Source organism: Prionailurus bengalensis, chromosome A2 (genome assembly GCF_016509475.1).
Source record: "Prionailurus bengalensis isolate Pbe53 chromosome A2, Fcat_Pben_1.1_paternal_pri, whole genome shotgun sequence".
NCBI lineage: Eukaryota > Metazoa > Chordata > Mammalia > Carnivora > Felidae > Prionailurus > Prionailurus bengalensis.
The window spans coordinates 14,553,085-14,578,681 of NC_057348.1; the positions used below are offsets into that span (position 1 = coordinate 14,553,085).

General features: G+C 49.5%; 2 protein-coding genes across 5 annotated transcripts in view; one reads left to right on the forward strand and one right to left on the reverse strand.

Annotated features, from left to right (window-relative positions):
- The window catches only part of SUGP1 (SURP and G-patch domain containing 1), a 32,238-nt gene extending 22,263 nt beyond the window's left edge, over positions 1-9,975 (reverse strand). Inside the window, exons 1-4 of one of the 2 annotated variants that reach the window (XM_043587166.1) lie at positions 9,836-9,975; positions 7,526-7,700; positions 2,842-2,942; positions 1,176-1,376 (exon numbers count right to left, since the gene is read on the reverse strand). In XM_043587166.1, coding sequence (XP_043443101.1) covers positions 1,176-1,376; positions 2,842-2,942; positions 7,526-7,700; positions 9,836-9,869 — 511 coding nt within the window. In that variant the 5' untranslated portion in view covers positions 9,870-9,975. The remainder of the gene's footprint in view (positions 1-1,175; positions 1,377-2,841; positions 2,943-7,525; positions 7,701-9,835) is intronic. The other variant, XM_043587165.1, reaches the window with a different exon arrangement.
- A 220-nt stretch (positions 9,976-10,195) lies between these two features.
- Positions 10,196-25,597, forward strand: part of MAU2 (MAU2 sister chromatid cohesion factor) — a 30,364-nt gene continuing 14,962 nt past the window's right edge. For 2 of the 3 annotated variants that reach the window (XM_043587167.1, XM_043587168.1), the window contains exons 1-7: positions 10,196-10,500; positions 18,883-18,900; positions 19,306-19,371; positions 20,034-20,129; positions 21,795-21,889; positions 24,220-24,247; positions 24,552-24,707. In XM_043587167.1, coding sequence (XP_043443102.1) covers positions 10,225-10,500; positions 18,883-18,900; positions 19,306-19,371; positions 20,034-20,129; positions 21,795-21,889; positions 24,220-24,247; positions 24,552-24,707 — 735 coding nt within the window. In that variant the 5' untranslated portion in view covers positions 10,196-10,224. The remainder of the gene's footprint in view (positions 10,501-18,882; positions 18,901-19,305; positions 19,372-20,033; positions 20,130-21,794; positions 21,890-24,219; positions 24,248-24,551; positions 24,708-25,597) is intronic. The other variant, XM_043587169.1, reaches the window with a different exon arrangement.

Sequence of the window (25,597 nt, forward strand, 5' to 3'; positions counted from 1 at the left end):
AGTGCCTAGCAATGTTCCCTGCTCTTGGCAAGAGGGCTAGACACTGAACCTGCAGCCAATCTTATTCCCTTTGTTGCTTCAGCTGCCAAGAAACTGAGGGACAGGGGTCAGGGACCTGTGGCTTGAGGAGGATCCTTAAGAGGTCACAGGGACATTCTGTACCCACCTTTCCCCCAGCCTTACCCTCTTCCTGAGTGCCTGGTGATGACCTGCTTGCCATTTATAGGCAAAGGTGCTTTTCTGGGGCCGCATCAACAGCAGGCCACAATAGGCCTCAAGGACCTTGAGACACTGCCTCTTGTGAAGCAGCACTTCCCATCAGAGCACTCTCAGAGCTGCTAGGATGCCTCAGGAAAAGCACCTGGCTCCATCCTGAGAGATACTCTACGGTGCGAGGTTGGCCACTGACCTACTCAGATGCATGGCCAGAAGCCAGCACCCTCATCCAGGGTAACAAGTCTAAAGGCTATCACAGCATAACTATATAGTTACTTCAATCTGTCCTCACTGTCAGGGTGATATGACTGCACCAACCAGTCTGGGGCAGAGGTGGTGCAGGCATCCTCATGGCTCAGATGGCACTGAGACCTTATTCTGAATGTAGATGGAGTTAGACACAGTAGGAGCTCTGCTGCCACCACCTTCCACCCTCCTACACAACAGGGCGTGGACTGGCTTTCCAAGAAAAATGATCATCCTTCCCCAGGGCAGGAGAGCGTGCCCTCCAACACGTGGGCCTGTACCTCTGGCCCAAACTGGTAAGCACAATAATCCACAATGGGAAGAGGCACCTCTGGTTCTAAGAGGGCTCAGAAAGTGTGCACCCAGGCTAGGGAGCCATGGAAGCTCCTCCTCTCATGTTGGACAAGGACAGACACAAGCAAGCGCTCCTCGGAGAATGTCCCTGCCCTGGTTGGAGACCAGCCTACATGAGCGGAGGATGGTTCCTATGGCTCCCAAGACAAAGTCCACAGTCTAGAGCACCTCCACACTTCCCTCTCACTTCTTCCCACGTTCTTTCTTCATTCCCCCTAACCATGGAGGGCCCCACTCTGGCCCTCAGCTCAGCCTGGAGGCCCCCCACCCCCAGCCACACTTTCTTCGCTGGCTGTGGGTCGCACCCACGGAGCTGGAGGAGCAGTACTGGAAGGAAGGTGGCAGCCCCCGCACCTCACCTTTGATCTCTAGCCACTGCTCGTAGTCTTCCTCCTCATCCTCATCAGGAGACTGGAAGACGCTTGGGCGGCTGGCCACAGGTAGCTGCTTGGCATGCACGTAGTTCTTCACCTGGCCTGGTGGGCTGCTGATGAGAGGAGGCCTCTTGCCGGGGCGGGGGAGTACTCGAGTGGGGGCACTGGGCGTGCTGGGTGGGGCATCTTGGGATGGAAGGAAAGATACTCATGCTCAAGGTCTGTGGTGCACAATTCCCTGTCTTCCCACCTAAACGTATGCCACAAATGCATTAAATGGGGCTGGGTCCTTGGCTTCCAGCATGGCAACTGGTAGGGGGTGGGAGCTCACTGAGGACGCCATCTTCATTTTATACAAGAGGACACTAAGGCTCAGAGAGGAACGACTTGTCACGGTCACCCAGCCTGAAGAAGATAGGCTGGGCTCTGCAGGCAGCAGCTCTGGCAGAAGCCTCCCTAACACCTGCACTCAAAGCCCAGGGATGTGCCAGCTCTTCTGGATAAGACCTGAATCCCCACACCTGGCTTATAACCACTCCCTCTCATTGTCAGTGGCAAGCTGATGACAGCCTATTCAGGGCTTTTCAAACACAACTCCTGGCCTGAGGGCCTGCGGTGAAGGACTGATACAGTCTTTCCTCCCTCTCTGTGGGTGAATTTGACTTTAGGTTAATTTTCTCAGCTGTCTCCTAGAAAACCTGACAAAGATTGATGGTGTTTTGTTTGGTCAGAAACGTTCTTACATTAAAAGTAAGCTGATCAGTAAATCGCACAACCACAGACATGGGTGGGCTCCCTACAGCAAGGGATTCTCATACCTCACGTGTCTCATGGAGCTCCTGTGGGCCAGGTTCCCCCCCTCCCCCAATGGATAAGGGTCCCATCCCTCACATCTGAGCTGCTGCTCTAAACCACACTGTGGCCCCACAGTCCTGGTGTTGGGTTGATAACCCTCCAGGGAGCTTCCCTGGTATAATCTGAAATTGGTCCTTGAACTCAGAGGGCAAGGAAAGACCAAAGAAAGAGGCAGGCCACTCCAGGTTGGTGGGTAACAACTGTAATAAGCAACAGAAACTTACATGAGGCTTGTCTTAGGTGGCAGCAAAATGAATGGATCCCCACACCCACCCACCAAATCTTGAAAGTTTGTATTAAAAAAAAAAAAGGCCTTAAATGGGTTCAGTCACATATACCATGCAGGTGTTCTCAATACCACATCCTATCTCAAGGCTATGTGCTTAGAGTAGCCTCTGGGAGCGGGGAAGACAAGGAAACCCCACATTTCAAGTATAGGGGAGAGACTGAGAAGCCTCTGGAGTGCCAGGATCCAGCTCACAGGCACATCTTTTCAATGACATTCCCCAACACCTGGGCCATGTTTAGTCAGGGTCCCCCACCCCCACCGACTGAAACCTGGCTTATTTGTCTCTGCTCCTATGGGGCAAGCACTTTGAAGGCTGGGTCTATGCTCTCCCCTGGGCATTTACTATAAGAACGAGAAGAATGAAAGTCCTCAATGAATGCGGGATGAGAGGAAGAAGTCTGAGGTGGGACCTGCTGTTTCTGAGACGCCCAGAGACCTCCAAGGGGAAAGAGCTGGCAGAGTGAGCCCCAACAGGGGGAGACAAGGGCTGGGGGAGACCGCACTCACCTGTGCTAGTTTGTGCCTTCTGCAACTTCAGAAACTGCTGCAGGAAGCTGCCATCATTAGCAAACTTGTTGGAAACAGAAGAGTTGTGTGCATTCGCAATTCTAGACCCGAGACAGAGGACAAAGAAAGTGAGCCACAAGAGGAAAGGCAGGGGCCTGCCTCGCCCGTTCCCCCCAGCATTCTCACCTAATGGGACCCAAAACCTGCTCCCAAAAATGTCTGGGAACTACTGAGAGCAGCCTTCATTGTAAGATGGAACACTCTTATTCTGGTCAAGGCAATACTACCTATATCGATGTTATCTCTACCTGCAATATTGACCCTACAGGTTCAAACGGTATCTCCAACAAAACAGCTTAAAAGCACCTGATCCTCCTGCACAGCACCTGTCGTACTTGGCAACTAATTAGCTGGGCTGCTTATTGGCTCCTACGTCTGTCTCTCCTGCCAGACAACAGAGATTTCTAAGGCAGGGCCTGTGTGTCTGCGTCCATGTTGGACTGCAGTTCTGGGCCTGGGCCAGCCAGCGCTTCTGTGGGTATCACAGGTGCACAGCACAACACCCAAAGCAATCTCTTGGTGGAAGAACTAAAGGGGAATATTATACTCTTATTATTTTTACACTCTTTTTTGTTTGCAAAAAGTATATTTAAACATGTATTTTCAACAAGTCAGCACTAAAGCAAACCCAGGGACCCAAATGTTTAATTCAAATCTTGGGGCGCCTGGGTGGGTGGCTCAGTTGGTTAAGCTTCCGACTTCAGCTCGGGTCATGATCTTCCAGTCCGTGAGTTTGAGCCCCACGTCGGGCTCTGTGCTGACAGCTCAGAGCCTGGAGCCTGCTTCAGATTCCGTGTCTCTCTCCCTCCCTCTCCCTCTCCCCCTCCCTCTCCCCCTCCCTCTCTCTCTCTCTCCCCCTCCCTCAAAAAAATATTTAAGGGGCGCCTGGGTGGCTCGGTCGGTTAAGCATCCGACTTCCGCTCAGGTCATGATCTCGCGGTCCATGAGTTCGAGCCCCGCGTCGGGCTCTGTGCTGACAGCTCGGAGCCTGGAGCCTGTTTCAGATTCTGTGTCTCCCTCTCTCTGACCCTCCCCTGTTCATGCTCTGTCTCTCTCTGTCTCAAAAAAAAATAAATAAATAAATAAAGTTAAATAAAAAAAAAATATTTAAATTCAAATCCATTTTCCCTGATAAAAGCAATAGATGTTTATTATGGAGCAATCAGGAACATATAGAAATAGAAATCAAAGGGAAAAATCTGAAAGTTTTTCCCCTCAGAACAGCCACTGCTAACTCTTCGGTATTTTTCTTTGAAATAGAAGGAAATAAGGCTACAATCATAGTATATATCCTATTCTTCCATTTTCTGCTGTAACATACAATCTTGCCCAAATCTCAGAAATTCCTTGTATATACTGCTGTCAAGGCCCTACCTTACTCCATCCAATAATTGGTAAAAGCTTATTGAGCCCATAGATCTAGCCTTTTTCCTTTAAAATTAAGTTTTATTCTTCTAGAAATGTTATAACAAACTAAAAATGGAAACACCCTCATCACAAAAAAAAGCACTGGTTAAATAAATTATAAGACTTCCGTAGGGCTGCAGATGAAGGAGCCCTGAAAAGCTAAAATTTTAGAAACAAAGCAATAAAGCACATTAAGTGAAAAACAAAAAAAGCAGGATATGAAACAACTACTGTATGGCCCTATTTATATAAAAAAAATATTTGAATTTAAAAACACAAGTATTTGAGTTAAAAATTATTAGAAAAATCCATCAAAATGCAACCAGCACTGTCTGTGGGTTGCAGGGTTATGACTGATTTTGGTTTTGCCTTGTTTTCCTCTCCTTTATTTTCCAGAATATCTACCCTGCATAATTTTTTTTTTTTTTTTAAACACAAAGGAGGATCTGCAGATAACTAGCTTTAGCATTAAACAAGCAGGGCCTTTGGCAGCCCTTGTGCTCATACTGTTACCTCCCTCAAGAGGGAGGGAAAGAAAGTGGGGACAATGAAAGACAAGAAAACACCTCAGGGCAGCAGCAAGACAGCAAATGAATCCCACTTATTAACAGATGGTAAGGGATATTATGCCGTTAAAAATGCTGGCTCTTACGGGTGCCTGGGTGGCTCAGTTGGTTAAGCATCCAACTTCGACTCAGGTCATGATCTTGTGGTTCGTGGGCTCAAGCCCCGCATCGGGCTCTGTGCTGACAGCTCAGATCCTGAAGCCTGCTTCAGATTCTGTGTACCCCCCTCTCTCTGCCCCACCCCTGCTCGTGCTGTCTCTGTCTTTCAAAAATGAACATCAAAAAAATTTTTTTAATGCTGGCTCTTAAAGAACAGATAAACAAAACATGTTCCATCCATACAACAGAATATTATTTGGCCATAAAAAGCAATGATGTCCTGACGCATACTGAAAAGTGATGAACCTTGACAGCATTATGTCCAATGAAAGAAGCCAACACAAAACGCCAAATGTTATATGAAATGTCTACAATAGCTTAATCCACAAAGACAGTAAATTAAGAGCTGGGGAAATAAGGAGTAACTGCAAAGGGGCACTGCATTTCTTTTGGGGTGATACAAATGTTCCAGAACTAGAGAGTAGTGATGACTGCATGATGCTGTGAATATACTAAAGAATCACTAAATTGTACAATTTCAAAGATCAATTTTATGGCATACTAATTACATCTCAAGAATAAACCTTAAAAACTACGATGGTTCTAAAGAGTTGTAATGCAAGGAAAAGCTTTTCTTTTAAAAAGTTGGGGGGGTGTGCCTGGGTGGCTCAGTCGGTTAAGTGTCCGACTTCGGCTCAGGTCACGATCTCACCGTCTGTGAGTTCGAGCCCCGTGTTGAACTCTGTGCTGACAGCTCAGAGCCTGGAGCCTGCTTCATATTCTGTGTCTCCCTCTCTCTGACCCTCCCCTGTTCATGCTCTGTCTCTCCCTGTCTCAAAAATAAATAAACGTTAAAAAATATTAAAAAAAAAAAAAAAAAAGGTGAGGGGGAAGTGGCAAATAAAATTGATCACAACTTTGTGAAACAAAGCAAAGACATGGGAGGGGACTATAGCAAAGTAGATGTCTTGAAGCAACTTGAATATTTCTTATTTCTCCAGTGAGAAATTCTATTGTTTTTTAAACGTTTATTTATTTATTTTGAGAGAGAGTGCAATATAGACAGCAAGCAGGGGAGGGGCAGAGAGAGAGGGAAAATCCCAAGCAGGCTCCGCACTGTCAGTGTGGAGCCTGACACGGGGCTCAAACTCACAAAACATGAGATCACGATCTGAGCCGAAATCAAGAGTTGGATGCTAAATCGACTGAGCCACCCAGGCACCCCTTCAGTGAGAAATTCTAAAACTTGTTGTTCTATGCTTTTACAACAAAGAAATTAACTTTATTTCCAAAGCTACCTGTATTATGCACCCACCCACGTGATGCTCCCCTTCAGCTGTCTGATCCTGGTGTTAGGATCCAGCTGATTCTGGGATCTCTTGAAAGCATTCCTACAGGTCTTTCCCATCCTGGTACAAGTCCTTCCATAACTCTAGGGCAAGAGCCCACAAGCCCACTGACTTACAAATCACTCCATATCTAGTCTCCACATTCATGAGTTCCTCAGAGACCCCAGGCTCTGGGTTCCCATAAGAATATGGTCTAGGGGTGCATAGGTGGCTCAGGTGGTTAAGCATCTAACTCTTGGTTTCGGCTCAGATCATGGTCTCACAGATTGTGAGATGGAGCCCCATGTTGGGCTCTGCGCTGGCAGCGCGGAGCCTGCATGGGATTCTCTCTCTCCCTCTCTGCCCCTCCCTGCTCATGCACACAGATGCTCTCTCAAAATAAATAAATCAACTTAAAAAAAGAAACAATAAGGTCTAAGTTCTGCCCTCAAGGAGATGCCACAAATGCTTAGAAAAGGTGGGAGGGGAGCTGGGCTAGCTCTGGAGAGGGTTTAATATGTTCCATGCTTCACACCCCAGAGGAAGGGGCCTGCCTCTCTGATTATCGATCTCCAGACTGAAATTCTTAGATCCTGTCATCCTGATCACATCACCCCTGCTCAAAACTCTTGGGAGCCCTCAACATTTCTCAGGAAAGGCAGGAGGGAACGCTGCCTGATCTACCCCCTGCTTGGCTCTGAAACAATTCCTTTGGTGCAACAGCTTAGCCACCTGACACACAAGGGCTCTCTTCCCTTCCTGCCTTCTGCCAGACAGGCCTTTCCCTACTTCCTCAACAGGCTGGCTCTGAGAACACAGAAGAGCCTCTTCTGGGCCCCTACGGTGGCCGCTGCACCAGGGAACACACTACCTCATGTTAGCCACTGGCAGCTCTGGGGGTAGAACTGGCACTCCTTTTATTAGTAGACCATGAGTCCCATAAGGATAGAGATGGAGTTTGGGTCTTTGCTCTGTGCTACATCTCTGGCCCCAACGCCACAGCTGCTCAGCACTAAATAACTGGTGAATACAGGCAGGCCATCTCTGAGCTCCCACATACCCCTCATTTCTCTCTTGCCACCTGAACCTCCTGAAAGAGCATCTGTGTCACTCCTTGCATCATCAGGCTGTGGCCAGGTCCAGGTATAACCTGACTGATCTTGAACACAAAAACTTCTGCCAGTGACCCTCTAAGACCCCAATCCAGCCACAAGGGGCACTTACTCGCCAGGATGTGGGGGCTGAGGGCTGATGACCACCTGATTCTGCTTGGCTTTCTGCTCCATTTTGGCTTCAATTTCACGTTTCTTCTGAGCAATGAGCTCTTCCTGGTGAAGTATGTTCATGTTCATTTTTCCAGACTTGGGAGGTGCAACCCCAAACCACCGGTTAGCTTTCCCTGGGGAGACAGAAGCATATCAGAAATCATCATTGCAGGGGGCACTTGGGTGGTTCAGTTGGTTGAGCATCCGACTTCGGCTCAGGTCATGATCTCACGGTTCGTGAGTTCGAGCCCTGCATGGGGCTCTGTGTTGACAGCTTGGAGCCTGGAGCCTGCTTCGGATTCTGTGTCCCCACCCCTGCTTGTGCTCTGTCTCTGTCTTTCAAAAATGAATAAACATAAAAAAAAAAAATCATCATTGCTCCACAAACATGTTCAGCAGCTGCTACAGGAATGGCCCAGTTGCTGCTGCCTGCATCAACAGACATTTAAGCGTCCATTTCTTTATTTACTCCATGAATGTTTACTGAGTTATGTACCAGGTGCTCTGCTCGACTAGGGAAGGGGTCTCTGCCCATGCGGACCTCACCTTGGGGTAAAAAGACAATAGACTTACAACGAAAAAGTACCCACAAAATCCTAAGAGCTCTCTGATAGAAACAACAACAAAAAAAAAACAAAAAAAAAAAGAGGGAAGAATAATAGAAGAGCATCCTATACAGCTAGAGCAGCCAGAAAATAACTGTTAGCAAAGAAGACCTCTTAAGCTAAAACCAGAAAGATAGAGCCAGCCTCCTGAAAAGCCACATGGGGAACTATCTTGGCAGAATAAGAAGTTGCAAAAGCCTAAGGCAAAAAGAAGCCTGGTATAATCAAGGACCAGCAAGGGCCCAGTGTGGCCAGAGTGGACTGTTACAGGAATGGGGGTGGGAGGCCAATGTAGGAGTCCAGGTTTTACTTAAAGGGCTTTGGGAAGTGACAAGGGAGTATTATGCTGACAAACAGTATTTTTAAGGTCATTACGGCTACTACTTGGAGAGAGTACATGGTGGCAGCAAGAGACCAATAAGGAGGTGTACTGGCTCCAAGTAAAAGATAATGGTGTCTTCAGATGACCGTGTTAAGTGTAGAAATGAACAAGACACTTCAAAAGCGTCCCATGGGACTCAGAATAAAATCCAAATTCTGAAAGTTGACTTTCAGAAATGACTCCCCTCCTCACTTCCACTTCATCCTTTTTTTAACTTTATTTTGAGAGAAAGACAGAGAGAGAGAGAGAGAGAGAGCAGGTGGGGGGGGGGAGAGGGGGAGAGGGAGAGAGGGAGAGAGGGAGAGGGAGAGAGGGAGAGAGAGAGAGAGAGAGAGAGAGAGAGAGAGAATCCCAAGCAGGCTCTGCACTGTCAGCGCAGAGCCCGATGTGGGGCTTGAACTCATGAACCATGAGATCATGACCTGAGCTGAAGTCGGACGCTCAACCAACTGAGCCACCCAGGTGCCCCCCACTTCATTCTTGATATTCTTCAAAACTACAAGCTTCCCTCCAGGCACTCCCATAGCTGGCACCCTCTCATCTCAAATGCTTTCTGCTTAAAAGACCTTCCTTGACTACCTAGTATCAGCAGCCTCCACCTCCATTCTCTCACGTCATTATAACCTCTGTAAATATTTCCTCTTGGTGCACTGTCTGACGCCCCAGTAGAAAGTAATCTTCAGGAAGGCAGGGCCCTTTTTGGTTACCACTGCAACCCCAGCGCCTAGCACTGTGCCTGGCACACAGTATTTGCTGAATGGGTGGATGCACCCCAGTCGGAGGTTGGGGGGGGGGGGGGGCGCGGCTAGTCTGGGAGAGAGGGAAAGGCAAGCCTTGTGTTCAAGTGGGGGCTCGAAAGACCCAGGGAAGTGTGTACAAGGAGTCCTAGAGTAGTTCGGAAAAGCAGCTTTTCCAGAAAGCGGACACAGGCCAGACGGCGGCTCCTCGAAGAAAGGGGCGCAGGACAGCCCCAGGTTGCCGCTGTTTCGGGGAGCAGAGCTCTGAGCAGCTCTGAAGGCGATTATTTCGGAAAGAGAGCGCAGGACTGCCCCAGTGGCGGCCTTTACGGAATACCCGCGCCCTCAGCAAACCAGGCGGTGGGGGCAGCAACTGGGTCTGGGGTCTCGAGAGACCGGGAAGATGCAGAAGCCACCGCTTCGGGACGCCCTGGGGGCTGAGGCGAGGGGCTAATAGGTCGGGGTAAACCCAACGGGACGACGAAACGGCGACGCGTAGCCCCGAGGACCCAGGCAGACGCTTGAGGGGAGGCGGGAGCTGTTACCTGCAACATCCCGGTTGTCCATCTTGAGACTCATCCAATCCCACAATGCTCCGGTTCCACTTGAGAAGACTAGTTATAGTGCGCATGGCCTGACGGGAGATGTAGTCTGTGTCGGCCAACCATGCCCGGCCACTCCGTGGATACCTGGAGCCTTTCCCCAAGGAAAGCAAACCTCAGCCTATTGGCAATTTCTGGTCTCAGTCCCGCGGACCAAAGGGCATCGCCTTTTCTCACACCTTCCCGGAGCCTCAGCCACTCCAAAGACAAACTACATGTTCCAGAATGCTTTATGCGGCAGCTCTCGCGAGAGACGTGAGAAGAGCCCCGCCCCGCCCCGAGCTCCTGCTTCCGCCTCCCTGTGGCGGCGGCTTGTTGTTGTGGAGGCCGAAATGGCGGCTCAAGCAGCGGCGGCGGCTCAGGCGGCGGCGGCCCAGGCAGCGCAGGCGGAGGCGGCCGAGTCGTGGTACCTGGCGCTTCTGGGCTTCGCCGAGCACTTCCGCACTTCCAGCCCGCCCAAGATCCGCCTGTGTGTGCACTGCCTGCAGGCCGTGTTCCCCTTCAAGCCGCCTCAGCGCATCGAGGCCCGCACGCACTTGCAGCTCGGTTCCGTGCTCTACCACCACACCAAGAACAGCGAGCAGGCGCGCAGCCACCTGGAGAAGGCGGTGAGCGCGGACCCGGCCGCGAGGGAGGAGGCGCGGGCTCTTTTCGGGGCCTGGGCTGACGGACTGCGACCCCGGCGGGCAGGGGCCTCCTGGCCCGTCTTCGGGGACCTGGGGCGCGACTTCAGGACGAGCAGCAGGACCCCGAAGCCGCCAGCCTCTCAGGGCACCCGAGGGCCTTTCTCTGTACCTTACTTAACGTCTTTGGTGACACGCAGGGCCCCAGGACCCCGCTCAGGGTACTCGAGAGTTGTCTCATCAGGAGCAATAGGGTCCCCAGATTCTTCAGGATTTCGGGAGGATATCATCTTGTTGGCGCCCATGGGAACGCCACCAGATCTGCCAGTGGGTCCTGCAGCTTCCAGCTCTCCAGGGCTCAGCCCCGGGGGCATCATCATGACCGTTCCTTCCAGAAGTGACTCAGGATAGGGGAGGGTCAAGGTGACAGTTCAGACAGTTCAGGCATCCCTTGGGAGCCTGAAGTTTGGTCTCTTCAGGAAACCTAAGAAGGCATCCTCTCCCTAGACCCGGAACTCTGATAGAAGTATCTGGAGGGTATTAAGCCCCTATCACTGATGCAGGAGGCGTAGATGGGAGGCAGAGGCTCAGAGAGAAGAGGTTAAGATCTTGTAAGGAGGCAGAACTCGGGGGGCCTACATTCCAGGACCATTTGGTGGAGTGGGGTGGGGGATGTCTAAGCTTCTGCTTTTTCTGTATCCATGGTGACTTCTCTTCCTCCCACCATCTGTTTAGTCTGTCCCCTTCAGAAGAAAGACCCCATCCCCCCATCTTGACTTGTGGGATCTCGGTGCTTCAAAGAATGTGGGACAGTGGCCGTCATTGTGCCTCTTCCGGCCTTGGCGTTGTTTCTTATCGTGGGAACACTGTGCCCCTGTCAGACCGGGCCTCCATTTGCCACTTACCCAGCTTTATTCTGCTTAGAGATTCCTTGAGAAGAATCAACTTAAGTTATTTATTTATTTATTTTTAATTTCTTTTAATGTTTATTTTTCCTTTTTTGAGAGAGAGAGATGGAGGGCAAGCAGGGAAGGGACAGAGAGAGGGGGGGAGACACAGACTCCGAAGCAGGCTCCAGGCTCCCGGCACAGAGTCCAACGCAGGGCTCGAACCCACGAACCGTGAGATCATGACTTGAGCCAAAGTTGGAAGCTTAACTGACTGACCCACCCAGGCGCCTCTTTATTTTTTTTTAAGTGTATTTATTTATTTTGAGAGAAAGAGAGCGAGCACGAGTGGGGGAGGGGCAGAGAGAGAGGAAAGAGAAAGAATCCCAATCTGCGTTGACGGTGCAGAGCGCAATGCAGAGCTCGATCTCAGACCGTGAGATCAAGACCTGAACTGACATCAGCAGTTGGATGCTTAACCGACTGAGCCATGCAGGCGCCCCAAGAATCAAATTAAATGTTTAGAACTTACTGATCTGCGGTAAATCCGGGCCCACCTGTGGCTAGTAATGAATTGCCTTTGGGAAGGTATCAGATCTTTGCAAACTGTAGAGAGTTGGAAGGGGACTTTAGTCCTTCCTTGATCATCTCCCTTGTTTTAGCAGCGAGGCAGTATGGGTTCAGAGAGATGAAGTGATTTGCCCAAAGCTACACAGCAAGTTATTAACAAAACTGGCTCAAACCTGGGCTCAAGGTCACCAACTTCAGTGCCAAGACAATAAGTCATTATTGTTTCTATGAAGTTTCTTTTTCTTTTTCTTTTCCTTTATTATTATTTTTTGGCGTTTATTTTGAGAGAGAGCACGAGTAGGGGTGTGGCATAGAGAGAGGGGGAGAGAGGGAATCCCAAGCAAGCTCCACACTGTCAGTGCAGAGCCTGATGTGGGGCTCGAACCCACAAACTGTGAGATCATGACCTGAGCAGAAACTAAGAGTCGGACTCCTAACTGACTGAGCCACCCAGACGCCCCTAGTTTTTTGGTTTTTTTTTTTTCCCCCCTTTTATTCATTCAGCAGATATTCAGCTCACATCAGGTGCCAAGCTCTATTCTAAGGGCTATGGATCAGGGATGACTAAAATAGTCCCTGTCAACGTGAGCTTATGTTTTAGTAAAGAAGACAAACATTGAATATGTAGTAAAAGGTTAGGCACTGGTAGAAGAACCATGGAAAATATGGTCCAGGGTGAAGAGATGGAGTTGATGGGGAGCTTTTTTTGGCAGAGGTAGTGGGAAAGTCTATTTGTAGGCGTGACATTTGAGCAAAGGCCTGAATGGGATGGGGAAAGCAAACCTGGAGAACAACTCAGGATGTCAGCTCAATCCTGTGACTGGTTAGTGTAAGGTCTCTCCTAGGCAGTGATGAGGCTGAGATTAGATGAAGCCCCAGACTTCCTTAGGTGTGGGGGTGCTGGAGACTGACTGCTTAGGCCTGGTGGCCCAGTGCCTTCAGTGAATTGAGGTTCTGAAGCTCTCTTCTCTGGATTAACAACAAATTCTGCCACCTTCCTTGCTCAAGGGTCATTCACTCTTTTTCTCGCAGTGGTTCATAGTTGCTGTGTATGTGGTCGCATTTTGCCCACCCAGTGCTGTGCAGGGGAAGCAGCCATGCCTCGGATTACTTCCTTGTAGCCACTGGGCTTTTGGACCCATGATTTAAACCCTTATGCTTGTGAAGCACCTTCCCTTGATTTGACAGAACCCTGAATCTTGTGGGGTTTTCCACAGAGCCACAAGGTCGCCTCTGTAGCTCACACTGACATTATACTTGGAAATCCCTTCCTTTCTGTTGGGTGTATCCCCAGCTGGGAATTTGTCCAGATTTCAGTTAAAGTGCTGTTCTCCATGCTGTTTTCTTTCTGCAATTGTATGTTATCTCCTATTGTGCTGCAACATAAGCATGCTTTCTTTATCTTCACTCTTTATTGGTCCTGTGATTTCCCCCAAATCAGGGTGCTATCAACTTTTACTCGTTCTTACCCAGACTCACTCAATAAAAAAATCGGAATATATTCTTCTTTTAGAAGTGGTTTGTTTCTAGTTCTGAAGAGCAAATGGCCAAAGAAGTTCCAGTTTCTTTTCAGGGAGCCAACACAGAGTATCAAAAAGCTTTTTTTTTTTTTTTTTTTTTTTTTTTTTTAAAGTAAATTCTACCCCTAACATGGGGCTTGAACTCACAAACCTGAGATATAGAGTTGCATGCTCCACCGACTGAGCCAGCCAAGTGCCCCAAAACCTTTTTTTTTTTTTTAATCTTAACATAAATGACTGCAGTATTTTTTGACTATTTTCTCCTTGGTCATTCCTCTTGCTGTTATTTTCTGAACACGTTTTCTCTAACTTATGAGTGCTTTAGGTAAAACTTTTTTTTTTAAGTGTTTATTTATTTGTTTTGAGAGAGAGAGAGAGAGAGAGAGAGCAGGGGAGGAGCAGAGAGAGGGAGAGAGAGACAATCCCACCTAAACCTAGTACCGCATTCAGCTTCCCTGTTATTTTCACATCTTTTGCTTTCTCTCTGAGAAATCCCCAATCTCCCTGGTAATCACTTTTTTTTTTAATACAAAGTTAGGTTATTTATCCTCTGCTTATTGTCAGCATCTAAACTGCCTCAACTGCATTTGTAACCTGTGTAGAAAACCTATAACATCCCCATTGGCTTCATCAATTGACCAACTTTGGAAGAATCCTCCATTAAGTGTTTCTATCAAAGGTATGGAGGCTGTTTCTCCCTTTGGTCAGCAGCTTGCTTGCTTTTTTTTTCCTTAAGATTTTATTTTTAAGTAATCTCTACACCCAGCGTGGCACTTGAACTCACAACCCCAAGATCAAGAGTTGCGTGCTCTTCCAAATGAGCCTGCCAGGCGCCCCTCAGCAGCTTTCTTTGAGGTCACAGCTGTTGGTCTCTCATTGGTTCCTGCCTCTATGGGCCCTTGGAGCCCCTGCTGGCTTCTTCACTCCCTGGGTCTGCTCAACAACTCCTGTAGCTCTTATGGTGCATGACTGGACACTTCACCTGAGAGTCTCCCCTTTTAGATTATGGTTTTGGCAGTGATGTGTGTGTGTGTGTTACCAGAATTTTGGGCTGCTCTGGGACTTCTGGTCCCAGTTCATGATTATAAGAGATGTCTCTTTCCTGAGAAATCTCTTGGCTAGAGAATGTGTGAAGTTGTCTTCTGCAGGTTCTTTCATACTGTATTCCTTGTCATTTCATTTTCACCTGGGATTTCCTCTTGCTGAACACCTATTCTTGGGTATATTTTCAGTCTCCGCTGGCCTAATTTTTACACCGTTGTTCCAGCAAACAGTCCCATTTCAGTCATTTGCACATCCTCTGCGGAGTCAGGAGAATCTTTGTGTCTGTACTTAGATGTAGATCTATACCCCCTTAACTAAGCTTTTGATCACATTTCCTCTTTATTCTTTGGTCAAGAAATGCAGCAGCATCCTTAGACTTTGCTGATTCGAATGCCACGGAGGAATAAATGCGGCTTCTCTGGAATGAATTGTGCATTATTTTCTATAATCTAGGTAGTCATTCATTATACAGTGATTTGTTTTGACTGTGGTATCCCACATCCATGCCATATTTGCTTACTCTTTGAGTTTGGAGTGGAGCTGCTTTTCAGTGGTGGTTTCACTTACCTGACTTAGAAAGTAGCTCCAAACTGTGTCATCCAGATGCCTGTTAATTCCACTTCCAGGTTTGTTTTGTTGTTGTTATCATTGTTGTTTTTAATTTATTTTGTGAGAGAGAGAGAGAGAGAGCAAGCACGAGTGGGGAAAGGGCAGACAGAGAATACCAAGCAGGTTCCATGCTGTCAGCACAGAGCCCAACACAGGGCTCCACCCTACAAACCATGAGATCACGACCTGAGCCAAAACCAAGAGTCAGACACTTAACCGACTCAACCACCCAGGCTCCCCCACTTCCAGGTTTAACCTGAGAATCTCTGGTTTACCTTCTCAGCAAGTGATTAAATGCTTCCCTAAGGCCCGAAAAGACTTAGTTCTGGGCCTTTCATCAGCAGGCATGGCTGGAGCAGATCTTTCATCCTTCAGCATCATGTCCTGCCAAATTCCATGCCCCATCGCTGGGAGCAAAACCTTGTGCAGAAAGTGTATTTGCAGAGCTTGGCGTTAAGCATTTTCATGGAAGAGTGTGGTCTGTGCTTCCTCCTGTTTTCATTTCTATTTTCTTCACTCTCACTCTCTGTCTCCTCTGAATTCAGGATGTGAAATCTGTCTAGGAACCATCCCTTCACGGTTCCACCAACTCGTCCCCCTGCCTCCCCTCCAACCCCTGATTCTTCCTCTTCCTGCTTGGGAATCACTGAGGTATTGTTGCCACCTTCTACATGCCAGGCTCTGCATGTGGTCTTCTTGGGGACACTGTCTCATTGGATCCTCAGCAAACCCATGAGGTAGGGACCACTTCCAACTTGTCAGTGACATTGCTGAAGGGGTTTCTCCTAGTCAGGGTCACACAGCAGAAAGAGGCAGGCTGGCTTCTAAGTGCTGAGCTTCCATCCCAAAGGAGTTGCAGTCGATAACTATTTCTGTACATTTTTGTGGCTTAAAAACCTGATTTAAAAAATTTATCTGTATTTTGAGGTACAAGAAGCCTTGACACTCTCTCAGCCCTGGATGGAATCTTCAGGCATGAGAGAGAGATGCTCATTCAAGCTCTTCCACCCCTCGTAGCTTGTACTGATTCTGTGGTGCCCCACACTTACCCTGAGAGCCCCAAGGTGACCTCAGGAATTTCTAATATGTTAGTTTATATCCCTGTCCGGCACCTGCAGGCTGCCCAGCAGTGAGAGGCTCTGACTTTGGCTTCTTTCCTGTCATGAGGCAGGAGATATAAAGCTATTTTTTAGCATTACGCCATAAAATATAGACGGGGTAGCAACTTTGTATAAAATAGGAGCCTTAGATAAGGTATCCTCTGTACTTCAATTGTGAGGTATGTTTTCTGAAGTCTACATATTTCTGGTTTGTGAATCTAGTCAAGTGTTACAAAGACACAAACGTGAAGCCATTTGTTCCTTGACAGTTGTTTGACTGACAGTCCGGGGAAAGTGACTGAGTTGCCCCGACAAGGGCCAGTCTTGTAGCTCTCCCAGCCCAACCATGTCTCCAGTCAGATAGGTTCCTCCACTGGTTTGCCCTCTCCTTCCAACTAACTGGTGGCCTTCAGGAGCCTCTCTTGCTACGCTGACCTTCCCCGTGGGGAGGAAGTGGTTCTATAGAAAGCACACCCCGACTTCTGTATTTATTGGCTCCATTGACGTCACCCGTTTGACTGAAATGGGCCTGGCCTCCATGGGAACCCTGAGCCCCTTCTGTCCCTGCTGCAGGGGGGCCTTGGGAGGGGACACGCAAGCTGGCTGCAGGAAGCATTTTGCCTGGGCTCTACATGTGTGTACGTGCATGTGTGTCAGGAAGGACCCCTGTCAGTAGTGCTGGGGCTTTTTTTGGTCTCCATTCCTTTCACCTGCTCCCACAGTGCCTCCTTCTGGCCCACCTATATTTTGCAGGCAGCTGGTGTCAGAGGCAGTTCCAAGTCTTTCCCTGCTCTGCAATTTCCTAACCACCATTCACCCTAGGCCCAGAGGCATCTCTGTTCCTAAGACCAGCGGCCCCTTGGGCCCCTCTTCCTCCCTTCGCATTCTCTTTGCTGTCTCTAGGTGCTCTTAAACCCAGATCTGATTAGGTGCTTCTGTTTTATGACTCTGACTGAGATAGGCTCCAGGAATGATATTGGGGCATTTTGATCCATAGGCAGGGCTGCCACATTAATGGTACAGAGATCCATTGGGCCTTCCAGCCTCACCTTCCTGCCTTCCGTCTTTTTCATGGGTTCTCCTCTGCCTGGGGCATCTCCCACTCCCGCTTTGCCTGGGGACACCTCCCCCTCACTTTCTACACCATCACCCTCAAGGCCCAACCCGGGCTGTCATCCACGCACACACTGTTCTCCCACAGAGCATAGTGAGTCAAGGTCTTCTGTTCGGCGCTGGATCCTCCCGCCAGCAGTTGCCAAGACTCTGAATGTAGGATGAGTGGGTCGGCAAGGACAGTGTCAGTTGCATGCTTGGGTCCTAGGTGGTCTGACAGAGTGTGGTTGGTGTAGTTCATGTGGTGGACTGGCCCATGCACACCCTCACCAGTGCCTCCTGTTGGAACGTGGAACTGCAGGGCACAGCAGTCTCCAAGTGGGAGCATGTCATCTGAACCCTGTGCTGGTGTGTGTGCCAGCAGAGAAGAACAGTGAGGTCAGGTCTTAGAACTGTCCCCACAATCCTCTGGCTGGATTTTGCCCACACCACTCCTTCTTGGAGCTCTCCTGTGTCCACTCTGAGGCTAGCTTTGCTCATTTCCAAGCACCTTTTAAAGTGGAAGATTTTTGGTGCACCATGGTGGCTCAGTCGGTTAAGCGTCCGACTTTGTCTCAGGTCATGATCTCATGGTTCATGGGTTCGAGCCTCACATCGGGCTCTGAGCTGACAGCTCAGAGCCTGGAGCCTGCTTCAGATTCTGTGCCTCCCTCTTTCTCTCTACCCCTCCTCCACTCATGCTCTGTCTCTCCCTCTCTCAAAAATAAATAAACATTAAAAAATAAAAAAAAAATAAAGTGGAAGATTTTTTTTAATGTCCATTCATTTGTTTTGAGAGAGCACGTGTGTGTGCACAAGCAGAGGAGGGGCAGAGAGTGAAGGAGAGGGATCAATCTCATGACCACTACATAATGACCTGAGCCAACATCAAGAGTCAGACACTCAACTGACCAAGGCACTCAGATGTCCATGGCATCTTTTTTTTTTTTTTTTTTAGCATTTATTTATTTTTGAGAGAGACAGAGCATCAACAGGGGAGGGCCAGAGAGAGAGGGAGACACAGAATCCGAAACAGGCTCCAGGCTCTGAGCTGTCAGCACAGACCCTGACACGGGACTTGAACTCACGGACCGCGAGATCATGACCTGAGCCGAAGTTGGACGCTTAACTGACTGAGCCACCCAGGCGCCCCCATAAGCATCTTGTAAGTGTCGCTGCTTCAGGAAGGACTGACACCTGCAGACCCACTCTCCAGTTGTAACTGATTTCTTGTGTCACTGTCTGCCAGCTGTCAGTGTACTGCAGTGAGTGGTACAGCGGGGCTGTCTATACTCCTGAAGCATCTCTGCTTTGGTGGGAGGGGGCTCCAAATCTGACTCTGGAGGCTGGCAGGACAGAAAACTGCTGTCCGAAGGAGGAGCAGGTGCTCATTTTCCCATCCTTTCAGGCCGAGCAGGTCACCTTCCCCCTTAACTGAGCACCTGGAGATTTTGGTGACAGGACGACCTGTGTAAACCCTGAAGTGGAGCCAGTAAGCAGGCATCAAGTGTTTGAGAATTAATTCTTTTTTCTTTTTCTTTTCAGTGGTTGATATCGCAGCAAGTATCCTTTTCCTGTTGGTACTGTTCCCTTTAAGGAAAGCTCCATTTGAAAAAAATAATAATAATAAAGATTGTATTGCAAACTTGAACGCCCCCCCCCCCCCATAAAGCGCCCCAGAGTTTTAGGCTTTGCCCCACCTAAAGAATCCCTTCTTCGATGTGGCCACCCTTATGGACCAGCATGGCATGCCTGGGTGCCATGCTCCTCTGTATGTCCTATCAGCTAGCTCTGCACCCAGGTGGCAGCAAAACTAGGGACTGCTGGAGGAGAACGTGAACTTGAGGTTTCAGAACAGGCAAGGATGTTTCTCTCCCATCAGCCGCTGTAACATAAGAACCCCAAGTTGTGGCCCTTGTAAACTGACCACTTTGCAGTGTCTCTCCTTCCTTAACTGGATGTTATTAGATCCAGCAGTTTGAAGATGTTAAGTTTGAAGCAGCAAGTCTTTTGTCCGAGCTGTACTGTCAAGAGGTAAGAACAAGGTTTCTGAAAGCAAAGTCACTTTCCCTGTAGTAAAGGCACAATGACAAACTGTGGCTCTCAGGAGTGGCCTCTCTGCTGGCTTTTAATACTTCCCATTACTTTTCTACCTCCGGTGCCCTGGCACAGAGCATCCATGAGTCGTCACCTGCTAACAAAAGCCAGCAAAATCTTTTTACCAAAGACTGTTGGAAAACAGCCTTGTTCCTAGGTTTAAGGTGATTAGTTCCTAACAAGTCCATATGCCTTCTTAACCTGGTTGTGATCTCAGGCATAGCTGAAAATCACCTTTTCTCACTTTGAGCAGTCACGTGGGAGGCTCCCTGGGCAGCAGGGACTACATACTTCGCATGCCTGGCCCCTCTCTCTGGTTGTAGAACAGGAAAGATGGTAATTTGTCGTCTAATTTGACTGTTCGGGATTTTGGACTAAAGTTAGTTGAATGAGGAGTTATTTTAAGAGGAATGCAAAAACTTCCCAGCCAGTGAGTCCAATAAAATCTTTTCTTCTTTTAATAAAGTAAATTGGCAACCCACAGATCCTTTGGTGAGCGTGAACAGGAGTGGCCTTCTGGCGCCACAGCTGCTGCATAAGGAATCCAGCTTGCTTGCCGGCTTGTTTTTTCCTTCCCAAACTTGACTGTTTCCTTTCAGAATTCTGTAGACACAGCAAAGCCACTGTTGCGGAAAGCGATCCAGATCTCACAGCAGACTCCATACTGGCACTGCCGCCTGCTCTTCCAACTTGCTGTGAGTACCATGGACCCAGCCAAGAAGCATGGGGGCCCAGCAGGGGCTGTGACCTTGGGGCAGGTGTGCCCCAAGTACAAATAACAAACTCCAGGACACACAGACCCTCCTCCTGCTGCACTGCATGGGTGGGGACACAGGGACATTTCTTTTACCTGCTAACCAGCCTCCGTCCTTGGCAGTACCCCCACCCCCAAACAGCCAGCACCTAAGGTGATGGTGGGAGTGTCCATCCCCCTGGGGGCTGACACAGGGCCTTGTCTTCATGTTCCCCTCTCTCCTGGTGCTTCATTTGGCCTGTGTTCATTTAAATATGGGGAGGGGCGCCTGGATGGCTCAGTCGGTTAGGCATCCGACTCTTGGTTTTGGCTCAGGTCATAATCTCACGGATTCATGAGTTGGAGCCCCCCATTAGGCTCTGTGCTGGTGGCGTGGAGCCTGCTTGGGCTTCTGTCTCTCCCTCTCTCTCTGTCCTTACTCCACTCACACTGTCTCTGTCTTTCTCAAAAATAAATAAACTTGGGGCGTCTGGGTGGCTCAGTCGGTTAAGCATCCAACTTCAGCTCAGGTCATGATCTCACACTCCATGAGTTCGAGCCCCGCGTTGGGCTCTGTGCTGACAGCTCAGAGCCTGGAGCCTGCTTCAGATTCTGTGTCTCCCTCTCTCTCTGTTCCTCCCCTGTTCATGCTCTGTCTCTCTCTGTCTCAAAAATAAATAAAAACATTAAAATAAATAAGTAAACTTTAAAGTTTTTTTAATAAAAATAAATTTGTTTGGGGAGCATTTCTTGCCAGTAGCCCACTGTGTTCTGTAAGGACTGAGCTGAGATTGCCACTTACCTATTGGGCAACGAATGCCTGAGTCAAGCCTGGGCTCCGTGTAGGTCCTCCCTTCATCTCCCCAGATATAGGTCGTCCCTGTATTCTGAGACACTCAATTGGTTGGGGGCTTTCTAGGCTGGGCCTTCCTGGCTGCAGTGGAGGGGCCTGCCGGCTGGGGATCAAGATGAAAGACAGTAGGCTCTACTGTGAGGGACACCTCTTTTGGGGTGGGCTCTGCCTATACCTCCCCCTCATTGGCTGGATTCCAGTCTCTCCTGTCTCAGAACCTCCCTGCCCACCAGGCTGCTCTCACCTACCCTTCATGACACAGCCCTGTCACCTGCCTGTACAGCCGGACTGTGAGTCACCTGAGTCATTGGGCACCACATGCATGTAGGAACCCAAGCTCTTGACCAAGGCCCTGCAAGTGTACCTTCCTTTGAACCTGTTAAAGCCTCTCTGTTTGAAACATCTATAGGCACTTAATGCCTGAGGGAGTCCCTCCTTGCTTGGGGCTCCTCTGGCCACCTCCCTAGTGACTGCCCCCAAAGGCAATCTGCAAAGCACACAGACACATTCACAAAGTCTTAGGGGTCTATGCCCATAAGTATTAACTGCTGGCTCTGTGAGCCGTTAAGCTTAAATGAGGTACACTGTAGGTGAAGTGGAGTTCTGTACCCAAAACAATTAATGTGATGAGATAATTTGGTTGATTTACTCATAACTGACATTAAGACAATTTTGTTGGGGTGTGGGGAGGTTCAGTTTTAAGTCACCAACAGAGCACTGAGGTCAGGTAGTAGGTGCTATAAAGTAAGCGTCATTGCTCTCTCTCGTTTTTAGCAACTGCACACGCTTGAGAAGGACCTGGTGTCAGCCTGCGACCTCCTGGGCGTGGGGGCTGAGTATGCCCGAGTTGTGGGATCTGAGTATACACGGTAGGCACCCTCTATCCATACTCCTCTCCCCCTTGGAAACAGCTGGCTATCTTGTCCTGGACAACAAAGAGAATTGGCATTCTGGCTCGAAAGAGGGATCACTTTGGTGCATAGTAAAAAAATGTGGCGATTAAAGCAGCACCAGACATCTCTTGCCCCATCGATTTATGAAGTTGGAGGGGAGAAGCTACTGACAAGGGGAGAGCAGCCCGCATTCTCAGTGCTTGCAAGAACGTAGTGTCTCTTAAAATAAAAAGTGTTCGTATGATGTGCTGGGCTGGCCCCTTTCTGGCACAGATGCAAGAGCAGTGCTCCCAGAAGGTGATGTGCTTGGCAGTGCCTGCGGGCAGCCCGAGTGTCCCAGCTTTTAGATGTACAACAGGAGACAGAATGAGTGGACGTTCGTGTAAAAGAGGGGACGTAGGTTCATGTTACCCACAGAACTGCTTAGACCAAGGTCTGGAGACTGGTGCCTTGGGATCAGGGGTCAGAGGGCACTGGTGCTTCATTGTGTACCCTCCATGAAGGTGTCCAGATTGTCTGCCTCTTTTCCTGTTGAAGAGAAGAGCCCTCTGCAGTAGACAGGCACAGACAACAGTGCTCTTATTCTGTTGTATGCATTGGGGTTCTGGAAAGTTAAGTTTCACAAGGCTGATCTTACCCCATGGAATTGTTGGGAAACAACTGTTCCCAACTCTATTCTTTGAGCTCTAGACTTGAAAGTGCCTGAGAGGAGCCACTCAGTTCCCCCTAGGCTGTCTTGGACTCTTGGCTACCCTGCCTTGAGATGGTGGCTGTCACATACCCTGGCCCCACACTCCTGGCCTTCCCTGCCCCCCTTGTGCTGTAGCTATCACTAGGTTCATGGTGACAGGCCCTACAGGGCATGGGGACAGCTGAACACTCTACATGTTCTCTCTAGAGTGTCTTCTTACAGGCTTCTGTGCCACTGTGGACAGGCGGCCTGGGTGGGCGACCTGGGTGTAGACCCTACAGTCTGCCTGCCATGAAGTAACAACAAGGAATGGTGTGGTGGCCTGGAGCATCGGCATCTGTTGTGCTATGTGATTGTGACCTCCCCACCTCAATCTCCTCACCCAGAAAATGGGAGGAATGGCACCTACTTGATGGGGTGTCAGTTGGAACACACGGGGATTCTGCCAAGGCTGTCAGGAAGGAGACTTTGATATTGAACAAACTGGGGGCCTGGGGAACTGTACGACCACAGGGATTCCTGAAAGCAGCAGCCCCTGCCCCACACTAGCATGCTGAGGCACCTTGGAGCTGAGTTTGAGGCCAGGCTGGCCCGGCTCCTTCCCCTGTTATTTTGGCTGTTCTCAACTTTTTAACAGCTTGGAGTACCTGATTAGCTCAGTGAGAAGAGCATGCAACTCTTGATCTTGGGGTTGTGAGTTCGAGCCCCACATTGGATAGAGAGATTACTTAAAAATAAAACCTTTAAAAATAATAAATATTTTTTAAAAAATTTTTATTTATCTTGAGAGAGAGAGACAGACACAGCATGAGTGGGGAGGGGCAGCGAGAGAGGGAGAGAGAGAATCCCAAGCAGGTTCCACGCTGCCAGCACAGAGCCCAACATGGGACTCGAACACACGAAGCCATGAGATCATGACCTGAGTCGAAACCAAGGGTCAGACACCTAACCAACTGAGCCACACAGGTGCCCCAAAAATAATAAATTTCTTAACATGCTCATTTTATAATTTTTATGCTTATGATAGCGGTACACACACATTTAGAAAGTTACAAAAAGGTTTCAGTGTTGGCTATAGAAATCTCCTGGCCTCATTGCCCCCTGAGGGTTGAGACAGGGTGGTGAGGCTGCTGATTTGCCTGGGGCTTCCTGAGTTTATCTCTTTAACCGTCAGGAGAATCTGAAGGGTTCAGAAGAGGAAGTAGAGGCGTGGATTTGAGTTCAGGCACCTGAGCCTGTATGCTTGCCCCCTGCCCAGTGCCATCCACTGACACAGAAGCCCTGTCTACACTGTCAGCCACGGTGAAATTATGGCAGACTTGCCATTCCATACTCTGTTCCTCCACACTTTCTGAGCACCTGTTTATGCCTTCTGGGCTTTGGAGCCTCATGAACATCTAAACCAGGCAAAAATAGTAAAGAAAGATCAAATAGAGTAAAATAGAACAGTTGTAAATAAAACACATCTCACTGGGGCTGGAGACCACCAGGGACTGCTGTCACTCACTTAATTATCCCCAGAAGTGGCACATTAGGTCCCCATGAACATTGGGGTGTCACAGTCGTCCCAGGAGATGCCAGGGCCCCACAGACTGACTCACCCTCTCTTTTCCAGGGCATTGTTCCTGCTCAGCAAAGGGATGGTAAGTCAAGGCTGGGTGGAGTGGGGCTGGTTGGAGGACATGAAGCCAGGCCCTGCTCACTTGCCATGGTGCAGCCCCCCTTGGGGGCCCAGACCCTCATGTACAGCGGGCTGCAGCAAGGCCGAGGCCCTGGCGCCCCTGCTGGGTTCAGAAGTGAAACTCAGATTCCAGGTTGTGGGATTTGTGCTAAGGAAGGGGCAACCTGGGTTTGTTTTGTGCCCTCTTTGTGGTGCTGGTGGTCCCCTGGAGGGGGGCAGCCCTGTGCACCAAGGGGTGCTCCCACCACCTGCGTCTCCCTCCCCAGCTGCTGCTGATGGAGCGCAAGTTGCAGGAAGTCCACCCGCTGCTGACCCTCTGTGGACAGATAGTTGAGAACTGGCAGGGGAACCCCATCCAGAAGGAGTCTCTGCGTGTCTTCTTCCTAGTGCTCCAGGTGACCCACTATTTGGATGCTGGGCAGGTACGTAGTGCCTCCCGTGTGAGGGCTGATGGGGATTGAGCAGGCTGTGAGTAGGCTTCCTGCCAAGATGTCACCTCTGTGGTTGCATCCTGTCACTAGCCACACAACATGGCTGTCATTGAGAGCTCAGCTTCTGCTCCACACCTTGTCATGGTCTGGCACAAGTGCTTTGTCCCTGTGAGCAGAGGGCACTCCGAGAATGGGAGTCTCCTGTTCCCAGCATAATGGCAAGAGTATTTGTGGCGCACACGTCCACTCAGTGCGTGGACAGTCGAAGGCATCTAAGGGCAGTTTGGGAATCCATGAGAATAAACTGAGGATTCTGGCATGGTGCCTGGCACACAGCGGGTGCTCAAGCAGTGTCTGTCCACACCCTACCCCCTGCCCCAGCTGGTGACGGCTTTATGCCGTTCAAGTAGGGACTGACAGGATCAGCTGTAATTCTCGTGTGGTCGAGGAGCAGCTGCATTTGTGCATGGGTGAACGTCTCAGCCTTTTGGGGGTGCTACTCCATCTTCCCCACCCTGTCCTAGTGACCAACCACAGGCAGGACCTCTCTGGTGTCCTGGGAGGCCGCAGGTGGAGCCTAGTGGCTGTGAAGGCCCCAGAAAGTGCCGAGTAGGTGTCTCATTGGTGAAGGGCTTCCTTTGTTCTCCCTCTTGCACCCAGCTGTGCCTGTTGAGCCGAGCACCACACTCAACACATAGAAACACAGAGCAGACACTCATGGGGTGTTGATGGCTGTGTAAATGGCCTGTGGGGGCCTTGGGACAGGGCTTCCCTGTGCAGAGAGGCCAGTCTGTACAAACCATGGCATCTGCAGGACTCCCAGGTAGCCACTTCCCACCCCCTGGGATAACCAGCTGCCCCAGCCCTGTCCTTCTCTCCTG